Source organism: Ilyonectria robusta (assembly GCF_021365365.1).
Source record: "Ilyonectria robusta strain PMI_751 chromosome Unknown BGZ61scaffold_1, whole genome shotgun sequence".
Classification (NCBI taxonomy): Eukaryota; Fungi; Ascomycota; class Sordariomycetes; order Hypocreales; family Nectriaceae; genus Ilyonectria; species Ilyonectria robusta.
This window is the reverse complement of record NW_025764435.1, coordinates 5011003-5021327: the sequence shown is the minus strand read 5'-3', so window position 1 is coordinate 5021327 and position 10325 is coordinate 5011003. Positions and strand designations below refer to the sequence as shown.

The window sequence follows — 10325 nt, the reverse complement described above, 5'->3', positions numbered from 1 at the left end:
TGGGGCATAGTGCCGGTATTCGGTGCAGATGGCACCAACAGACTCCAGTTCAGCCCGCTGCGTGAGCCGCTTTATCTCATTCAGCTCAATGTGCCTAAGCCACCACCCATGAGAATACCTATCATTCGCGTTGATCCACTCGCTAATTGATCCTTACGTTCGCGTATATACGAATCATTCTTCTGATACAACGTGGAGTTTCTTCCATCGTCATGGATCGTCTTTCGTGTATGCATCTGCGGGCCGCCCATGTTGGCCAGCATTCAGCATCTGGCAAGCTGGCTACAAATATTGGATCACGTCGCCTCAAAATAACACAAAAGTTCATTTCCGAATCAATCAACTTCACTCTATCATACTATTCTGACTATGGAGTCCCAACTTTTTGATGTTATTGTGGTGGGTGGTGGCCCCGTGGGGTTGGCTGCTGCGTACGAGGTCGCAAAAGCCGGCAAGAAAGTTCTCGTGCTTGAGCAAAACAACTTCTTCAACCAGGCTGGAAGTTCAGGTGACTTGGCACGCATGTTCCGAACCATGTATGGTAGCTTTTACGGCGTCGCTTGTGAACACCAGCTAACAAGACCCAAAGGTACACGGAAGAATACATGGCTCGCCTCGCAAAAGAGGCCATGGGCCATTGGGGTGCTCTGGAGAAAGACGCAGGTGTCTCGTTGCGCTGGATGACCGGCCTTCTCAACTTTGGCGACAAGGATTACGGCGAAAGCACTCCTGAAGGTACAACATCCAGTCGCGCCTACTTCTTCGTTTACCAACCACGAATAGGAACGTTAAGAGGACCGATTGACAACCTGAAGCTACTTGATATGAGCTACAAAGAGTGTGAGTTCGTGAACGTTTGATCTTGTATCGCTGATGAGCATGCTAACACTCTCCTGCCAAGTGAGCGCTGCGAAGATTGAAGCCCAGTATCCATTCAAGAATCTCAACCCCAATTGGACCGGCGTCTATGCCCCTGACAATGGTGTCATCAACGTTCAACAGCTCTTGCGGAGTCTACTCAGCTTAGCCAAAGACTACGGTGCACAGGCTAAGCAGCACACGGCGGTCAAGAAGATCGTGCCATCCAAGGAAGACAGCTCCATCTGGCATGTCCACACTCTGTCTCACAGTCAGAGCTCTGCCGTTTACTCCACCAAGAAGATCGTCATTACCTGTGGCAGCTACGTCAATCACGTTTTGAAGCCCAGTTTTGACGTTTCGTTGGACCTACAAATTTGGGAAATGGTTGCAAGCTACTTCAACGCAAACGCTGGACCCAGTGGCACCATCTTTCCCAGTACGTCTAGTCCTCATGTTATGTTGAAGTTTCTAATTCATCGGTGCAGGCATGTGGTTTCAATTTGCGCCCGACAAAAACGACAGATCTCAATTGTTCTACGGCATGCCGGCAGTCCCATGGGGGCCTCCCAACGCTGTCCGTATTGCAGTGGATGCGGCTACTAGAGTAATCAAGGACCCCGACGAGAGGCAAGCGAATGTCTTTGATCCGGAAGACATTCGTGACACTCAAGACTTCATCAGGGATCACGTCGTTGGTGTTGACTACACCGTCCCTGCATCCACCGTCAGCTGCTTGCAGACCAATGTTTTCGGTAAGATCAATGCATCGCGAAGTAACCCATTCGCTAATAATACGCAGACAACATGTTCGTTCTTGACTTTCTCCCGAAGGAATACCTCCGCGGGGGTCCTGAAAAGAGCATCGCCATCTTTACTGCTGGCTGGGCCATGAAGTTTGTCCCACTTCTGGGCAAGGCATTAGCAGAGATGGCTCTATGCGGGAAATCTGAGTATGCACGCAAAGAATTTGCGATTACGCGTAGGGACCCGAAGACTGGAAAGGGTATCATTGTAGACAAGACCGAAGGCGTTGAAGCATTGAGAATTAGCTCATCTGGCCCTAAGAAGCAAGCCAAGGGATCATCTTTCCGACGCTAAAGCAATATGAACAATTGAGTTTTGATCAGATCTTTCCACATCAATGTTGTGTTTTCTGAAGTCATGAAGCGCACATTGAGCAAGCATTTCCTGGTAACTAGTCATGCCCAACTAATTGAATGGACAGTCAGGTGGCTAACTCTCAGATGAATAACAGTGAGTTTAATATTCTTACAAGTTATATTTGCAGTGGTGCATCCTTATTCGGGGAATACATGCAAGTGTTCGATTGCGAATCGGCTTCGGACCTACCCTGGAGCAGAGCGAGTCGGTGTGTGTTCAGCAACCAGAACCCGGCAGAGCACAACGGCATCGCACTGAACGGATTTGCAGAAACCGCGGTTCAGGTCTATCTAGACTTGAGTATTTCGGGTGCATTAAAAATCCTGGTCTGATCAGCAACATTCGGTTGTCTTCACCAACTTGTGCCGCACTTCTTCATTCCAGACCTTAGTGGCGCACAATAACAAAGGGAAACAGAAATTCCGCCATATTTATGCACCGAAAAATATGTACATCGATGAATTCTCCCATTACACAAATTATTTTTCACATCCGAGATACTGACACAGAAGCGAAGTGGCATGTTAAGGGTGGACGAGGGATTTGCACAGGACGATTGATGATTGCGCCTGCTGCACCCACTCCTCGGCAGTAATTACTGTACAGCGACAGTCCCTTCACGGGCTTCAAATCGGACTGATCTCCATCTACCGAATGCTCTAACCGATTGCCGGCTGAATTGCGGCTTCTGAGTGCGATCGGCTTGGTAATTGCCAAAATGAGTGCAGAGTGCGAGGAGGCGCATTCACATGCCGAATTTCTTGCCTGGGCAAAGCAAAGTGATGCTGCCAAGATCAATGGGCTTAACCAGAGAGGCTCAGGGCCGCCACGGCGGTTCAATCTATTCATTAGCGCGGTGGGGAAGCCTTATGAATGGATGTTGGCTGGGATGGGCTGAGGAGGCTTGGGAAGGACAATACAGATGGTACCGGCGTGGCTAAGGGGGCTTACTGTGTGAGTAGAAGGCTGAATAGACATTCAACAAGCATACTGTCAAGGTTCATAATGTAAATTATCAGCTCTGCGGTGTGAACGTGCCGTTTTGCTGGCGGACTTGACGCACACCGGAGAGGATGGCGCAGAGCACCAACAACATCCCTCAGCCAACAAGTTCACCATCACGTTGCCTTCAACTTTCTCCTTCGTCCAACACACACACGCTCCATCGATCCCTACGACGCGACTACCGAAGCTGTGGCTGGCTAGACGGCCCTAAGATTCTGCCCAGATCTGAGCTGTCAGCACCTAATTTCAACGCTTATACGCTTGTACGCTCTGTACCACCCGTCACCGTACCGTCGGCCGCCGTGTCTAGGATCATTACAGGGTCGCGCATGAGGAGAGTCAATCACTCACTGACCCTGGCCACTGTCCCCGGCATTTGTTTTGGCTGGATGCTGGCGTGTTCTCCGCCACACGTATCGAGCTATTGAGGTTGGCTGTTCAATAGCCACGACGCCTCGTGACGATTCATGGCCATTGAACCCAATTAGAGTACTAAGGCGGGAGAATATTACGCCTTTTGCACCCATTCAGGACTACTGATCCTTTTTTTCAGCTACTAAAGTTTACACTCACACCATGGAATACTTTTACTACCTGTTTTGGGGCTTGCTGGGACTTCTCATCCCGACCGTCAGAGCCGACGACAAGCCCTGCTCTGCTTTCACCGTAAATGGTTCATTCCCAGCCACTTTCTCGTTCTATCGATTCTACGACTTCCGAAATGCGTCGCTATCACACACGACCATGTCAACGGGGAAGTGGCCCGCGGATAGGGATGGGTCTAGCACCTTGGTCTCGAACAAGACGACGAATGATTCCTCGTGGGACGACGACTGGACGGTCCGCGTCCACTACCGGGGCGTCGCCGCCAAGGGCCTCACTGAACTGCACTATATCCCAAGCATGGTTTCAATGGGTCAGTGGCTGCATTCATCCTGCCAATCCCGTTCCCACTAACAAGCAGCCAGGTGGCGAAGCAGGATCTGCCTACTTGTCGCTAAACACTCGGCGACTTCGCAACAACACTCAGCTGGGGGGAGAGATTTTCTACAGCAGAGCCGATGTCGACGCAATCTCGCTCAGGGTGTCGGCCTGAGTGTCGGGAGCTTCCGGTGCCGTGGCTGGTTTTTTCACGTACCACAATGACACCCAGGAGTCAGACATCGAGATCTTGACCAAAGACGGAGACGGCCGGGTACACTTCTCCAACCAGCCTACTACAGATAAAAACGAAAAGATCATTTCTGGAGCAACGTTTAACGACTCGCTGCCTGAGTCCACGTCTACCAACGACTGGGCCGTCTATCGCCTTGACTGGTTGCCGTCTCTCGACATGAGCGTGTGGTACGTCGACGGCGAGCAGCTGAGAACGACGCAGACCAACGTGCCCCAGGTGGCGAGCACCGTCTTCATCGACATGTGGAGCAACAGCGGATGGTGGTCCGGCGACATGGCTGTCGGGGAGCAGGCAACGCTAGAGATCCAGTGGATTGAGATAGCGTTCAATGCCTCCGCAACAGCAACGAGCGTCCCGGATGACGGCGTCGTTTGCACGATTGATGAAGGGGTCGGTAGTCCCGTTGAGGCTTGCGGTGGCCGCCTTGAGCCAACACTGACAGCGTTGGCTGTGTTGGCGTTGACGGTGGCGGCTTACGGGACTGTACGGTAGTTTCCTCCGTGTGCGACGGTGAACGGGAGAGACATGCCTGCGTGGACAGGATTAGTGCTTGAAATTGACTCCGTTTTGAGCTGCGAAATTGGACTACAGACCGCTGGTGGATTTCTGTGCTGGCGGAGGGCGAACGGGAGTGATGTTTGTTGTTACATCCGACGGTGGTCGGGAATAGTTCCAGTCTATCATTTTTCACGTTGGGTTTTATATGACTACGTTGGCTGGTGGAAATTAATGAATTGATTGATCAGGAATTACATAAAATTAAAACATAAGCGAACAGCCTCCTTCTGAAGATAACACGCCAAGTATCAACCACCGATACTACCACCATGAAGTCCAAGATGATGTACCCCAGTCTCCGGGCCAGAGGTGAGATCATCCCCGGCTCTACGCGCCTGCAATGTCGACTCCACTTGTACGGAGAAAGTGACACAGGTCCCGGCAACTGTCGAAGAGTGTCTTGCGCGGCTTCCAACCCAACTCAGATATGGCTTTGCCGGGATCGGCCACACACATGCCGACGTCTCCATCGCGACGCCCAACCCGGACGACGGGGATATCCTTGCCTGAAGCTTCCCGCATCGCGTCGACCACTTCCGTGACGGAGTGGCCAGTCCCGGTGCCGATATTGAAGCTGTGGAAGCCCTGCATCTTGGTGGAGAGCGCGGCTAGATGGCCTCTCGCCAAGTCGGAGACGTGGATGAAGTCGCGGATAGCCGTGCCGTCAGGGGTATCCCAGTCTGTTCCAAAAACGCTCAGATGGTCCATTTCCCCCAGCATGACCTTGAGCACAACCGGCATCAGATTGGTCGGCGTCACGCGAGGATCTTCGCCCAGCAGGCCCGATTCATCGCACCCAACCGGATTGAAGTACCGTAGTGCCACAACCGTCCAGGCGGGATCTGCAAGAGCCAGGTCGGAGAGAATGGCCTCGCACATCCACTTGGTCCGCCCGTAGGGATTGGTCAGACCCGTGCAGCCTGCCAGCGTAGTGCGGGCTTGGTTGTTGGCGTCGGTCCACTTTGTCTCGGCATGCGTGCACAACTCCTCCGGGAGGCAGCCGCCCTTGTCGGCAAGGGACCCGTAGACGGTCGCAGAGGAGGAGAAGACGAGATTTTTGATGTTGAAGGAGGAGAGCGTGCTGCAGAAGCTGATCAGGCCGCTGACGTTGTTGTTGTAGTACTTGAGAGGGTTTTGGATGCTCTCGGAGACGGACTTGTACGCGGCGAAGTGGATGACTCCTTTGATCAAGGAACCACCAGTGCCAGCCGCATATCGCTGGAGAATCTCTTGCACTTTGCTGTCGTTTCGAAAATCAGCCTCGTAGAAATGCAGGTCTGGGCGACGCAGCTCATTCTTCTGGGCATGATCATCAACCATTCGATTCAGCGTGTCGAGAACGGTAGTGAACGCGTTGCTCAGGTTGTCAATAACCGCAACATTGTAACCATCCTTGAGCAGCTCCCACGTAGTATGACTGCCGATGTAGCCCAGGCCGCCCACGACCAGCACGTACTCGTTGTCGTCTGGTCCCAGCGCTCCGGGGGAGGTGAACTGGCCGAAGAGCACATCCCGCTCGGTACCGGGGGTACCTGGCAACGAGTTGAGATTGGGCAAGGACTGGGCGCGGGAGATCGACGGAGATCCCGTGTCAGTGGGACTGCGAGAGTGGACGGGAGAGAGACAAAAGTCCATGGTGGAGGAAAACACCGGGAAAGGATGGTAAGGGAGACAGATCCGTGAATGGGTTTGGATATCAACATCATTCACTCTTGAGCGTCTTTGGCGTTGATTATATACCCAGTGTGCTGATCTAGCTCAGGGGCACTCTCAAGGTAAGATGTTGATAATTCAACGATTCCGGGTCCTTGATCGATGTTGCGTCCACCCTCCCCCGACTGCAGAAGGTACCGGCAACAACCTGGCTCCAGGATCACCAAACGACAATTCTCCAGAGTAGCGCATGCACTGGTAGATTTACAACTTCCAGAGCATCCCGGTTAGTTGGAGATCTAGACCCGAGTGTCACGAGCTGCGTGATTTCCCCAATAAGCGCATACCTTCAATGGTATGAATGAGCCTTGATTTCTAACAGAGCAAAAGGGCGGTCTGCCGCCGTCTAGTACATTGGAGCGCGGCCCCTTTTGTGGAGTTGCTCTGACCAATCACCTCTAGCAGCTTGCAACACCGAGAGAGTGGAATGCCGCTATCGAAAAAGCTGGGTTCAAATTCCGGCATGTAATTAGGTGCGAGTTTTGGGCACAAACATGTCTCCGACGCCATGATCAATCATCACTCCCATGAAAATTGATTCCTCGGCGGTGGAAATGCTGACCAACATGGGATATAGTTCCTTGGCGTAGTAAATAGACCCTGGCGATGGCGGTGGCCAGCTGAAGATGGCGAGCTGAAGACCCCAAAACATCAAGCGGGTTTGCACAAGGATCACAGCTACGTCTATGGCTGATCCCGACGCATTGAGACGGTCATGAGCCACGGCTAGGGTGTATACAGATGAATCCAGAGGCACAACGAGCCGCGACAAATGCTCCGTTGGCCCAAGAGTGGTGTCTCAGCTGGGTCTAAGCCTCTTGATGGCAGCCCCGAATGGCTTCATCCGAGGATCCGACGACATGGTAAGCGGCCACCGCACCTACACGCATGGATCTTCAGAATTCTTTTTTCGAGAGCCCAAATAGCGCCGCTTCAGATGATCCCAGTGATCCAATGACAGTGTTAGCTCGACAGGGCTGGAAAGGTGGCGGAGCAGGGATTCAAACAAAAATATCCCCTTTCGTTCCAGCTCATGATCCGGCAGTTGCGTGTTGGTTCTTCGCTCCAATAGTGGCGCCGCCTCGTAGCTGTTGGCCAAGAATACACGTACTGGTGGAGAAGTAGGCTAGCTAATCCATCCGCCAAGTTTAATCTTCAGCCAGGCGTTGGACGCTCTGGGACTACTGCTTCCTCACCCAAGCCAACCATTTCTTCCAAGCTAAGAAGATCCTGGACGGGTGTGCCAGGCACTCATCCAGAGGACTGAATGGGATCGGCATCCGGGATCCTGTCATGTAAGCCTCAACTGGGCAAGGCGGCTGCTAGACACTGCACTATTGATCCGGAAGCCGGCCAACGGGGATATTATTAGCCCTATAGGAATTACAAGAGCACCCATTTACCCTCCTTTAGATCAGTCATAGCAAAGAGGTCGTATAAGATGACTTCAGAGCCCAAACTCGTCTCTCCATGAAGTCTGTCCTTATCCATCGTTCAAACACCCCCGGCCTTCCGGCATTCACTCTTTTACCCCCAGGAACTTTGAGAGACCCCGTCCTGCTTCACTCGTTCGCAGTTGACTTTGGGCTTTCATTCGACCTCTTTGCTTCCCAGGTTTGGTTCACGGTATGGTCCCGACCCCACGCCCATATCATCACCACTGTTGACTAACACTTGCCTGAGCAGTTGCAAGCATGGCATCCAAACCGGCCATCGCCGTTGACCCGGTCTTGATCCCTGGCATCTGCCGACCCCGTCCTGCCCGGCTTGATCCTTCAGTCCCTCTCAACCCGGAGGATCCATTCGCTACGCCACCCGTCACCCCAAACCATTCACGACCGGCTTCGCCCTTTCAACAGAACCCCTTTGCCACTCCGCCCGGTTCTCCCAACCTACACTCTTTTCCCCTCCAGTCCATATCATCGGACAGAACGGCTCGTAAGGTTGGCATCTACGGGCCATCGCCTCTTGGCCCTCTCTCTGAGTCGCACATCTCCCTGGGTACTTCCTTCGACGGTGGCACCACCGCACACCAGAGTCTCGACACTCTCTCTGAGCTTCCTCCCCCAAAGGCAAGGAATAGCTTTGACATCCTCGACAAGCTTCCCATTATTCCGTTGAACCAGAGTACCGAGAAACTCGTCGAATCTCCTGCCGCCAAGCCCAAAGAGAACCTTTGGTCTCGTTTCTTGCGCGCCGTCAACAACCAGATCTCCATCAAGGAGATTTGGGATCTCATCAACCCCGTCGAGTACCTGTGGCCCATCACCTTGAAGAAATACCTCGTGCTACTTCTTGTTGCTGCCATTTGCGTTGGCATCTTCGTGTCCGACCTCTACACTGACTGGATCTCCAAGTCCATGGCCATTACCCGATCGTACATGCTGCCCGTCCTCATCATCGTCATTGGCCTGGAGCCACTCATGTTCCTCGTCATCCTCATTGCTGCGAAGATTCCTTCGGTTGATGACCCTGACAACCAGGTGCAGAAGGCCGCACACGAAGTCGAGAAGAAGAGACTATCCGACATCGAGGCGCAGGCCGTACGCAACTCTACCGATGACTACGACACCGCCTTTGTCATTCCTTGCCACAACTCTGACCGAGATGCTCTCCAAAAGGTTTTTGCGTCTGCGTACCCTTACTTCCGCCCTCAAGACATCTTCGTCGTCGACAACGGCCGCTCACGATACCCCAACGATCTCTCATTCCGAGACTGGGTCAAGTCCCAGCACCCGGACATCAACTACATCTGGTCTCCCATAGGCTCCAAGAATGCCGCTCAAATGGTCGGTGCCATGGCCGCCAAGGACTTCCGCTACATCTTGACCACGGACGACGATGTCTCTCTGCCTGTCAACTACCGCCACCCAACCCACATGATCAACGACGAGGTCAAGGCTGTGGCCTTTGCACTGAAGGGAATCGATGCCAAGGGCGACACTCCCATGTTCCTTGTTGCGTGGCAAGACTGCGAGTACCGCATGGCTGGTCTAACAAAGCTCGCTGAGGCCAGTCTCTGTGGTGTTTGTTTCCCCCACGGCGCTGGATGGTTTGTTGAGCGAGAGACACTCGTCGAGCTTCTCGCCGAGTACCATCCCATCGACTTCATCGCCGAGGATGTCAACTCTGGTTTCTCCCTCATGCGCATGAAGAAGCGCATTGCCTTCGATGCCCATGTCGTCCTTGCAACAGAGGTTCCCACCACACTCCTGGGACCAGGCCTCAACTGGTTCAAGCAGCGCGTCAAGTCGTGGGAGATGGGTCGACATGGACTGTTGTTCAAGTTTATCCGTCGCTTCTTCGCTCTCAATGGCCAACGAACCATCACAGGTATTCTTGTGCAAAAGTTTGTCATGCTCTACTCCGTCGCCAGCATCATCATCGACTGGGTCCGCGTTCCCATCTTCGTCACCATGGGCAGCGATGCTTCCTTCTGGCGTACGGCTGTCCTCCTTTCATTAACGGCCATCTTCCCCATCATGCTCTACAACTACGTCAAGTGCTGGAACCGGCCTGACCTGCGCGTGCGCTTCCTTGCTGGATTGACATACCCCGTCTACAAGCAGCTCTACGCGTTCGTATCCGTCATTGGCGCCATCCGTTGCGTTCTGTTCTACGCTGGTGGTCACGTCAAAGCCAAGCCTATCTATCAGATGGTCAAGGAGGGCAACAAGGCTTGCTTCTGGCTGGACCCCAAGTTTGAGACGAACTCTGGTTGGTTGGCGGATGAGAAGGATGACATGATCCGAAAGGCGGAGTTCACCACATCACCTCCATCCACTGCTTCATCTGTGCAAGATCTTCTTTTCATGAATGGCCGTGTTTAATTGTAGATAAAAGTAATATT

The 10325-nt window shown here is 53.0% G+C and overlaps 4 protein-coding genes across 4 annotated transcripts; 3 read left to right on the top strand and 1 right to left on the bottom strand.

Moving 5' to 3' along the window:
- Nucleotides 1–369: 369 nt before the first annotated feature.
- BGZ61DRAFT_489329 (uncharacterized protein) lies at nt 370–1959 on the top strand (the record flags this gene model as incomplete). The annotated part of the gene is made up of 6 exons (XM_046250204.1): nt 370–536; nt 590–735; nt 784–840; nt 902–1297; nt 1347–1613; nt 1661–1959. The coding sequence occupies 6 exons, from the start codon at nt 370–372 to the stop codon at nt 1957–1959; spliced, it is 1332 nt and encodes a 443-aa protein (XP_046113206.1).
- A 1644-nt stretch (nt 1960–3603) lies between these two features.
- Nucleotides 3604–4845, top strand: BGZ61DRAFT_583317 (concanavalin A-like lectin/glucanase domain-containing protein; the record flags this gene model as incomplete). Its single annotated transcript, XM_046256315.1, has 3 exons — nt 3604–3943; nt 3996–4111; nt 4181–4845. The coding sequence occupies 3 exons, from the start codon at nt 3604–3606 to the stop codon at nt 4694–4696; spliced, it is 972 nt and encodes a 323-aa protein (XP_046113205.1). The 3' UTR covers nt 4697–4845.
- A 78-nt stretch (nt 4846–4923) lies between these two features.
- Nucleotides 4924–6793, bottom strand: BGZ61DRAFT_440007 (uncharacterized protein). The gene has a single exon (XM_046244431.1). The coding sequence runs from the start codon at nt 6395–6397 to the stop codon at nt 5090–5092; it is 1308 nt and encodes a 435-aa protein (XP_046113204.1). The 5' UTR covers nt 6398–6793; the 3' UTR covers nt 4924–5089.
- Nucleotides 6794–8169: 1376 nt separating this feature from the next.
- Nucleotides 8170–10305, top strand: BGZ61DRAFT_337928 (uncharacterized protein; the record flags this gene model as incomplete). The annotated part of the gene is made up of 2 exons (XM_046239082.1): nt 8170–8459; nt 8553–10305. 2 exons carry the CDS (start codon nt 8170–8172, stop codon nt 10303–10305), a joined length of 2043 nt encoding a protein of 680 aa, XP_046113203.1.
- Between the last annotated feature and the right edge of the window lie 20 nt (nt 10306–10325).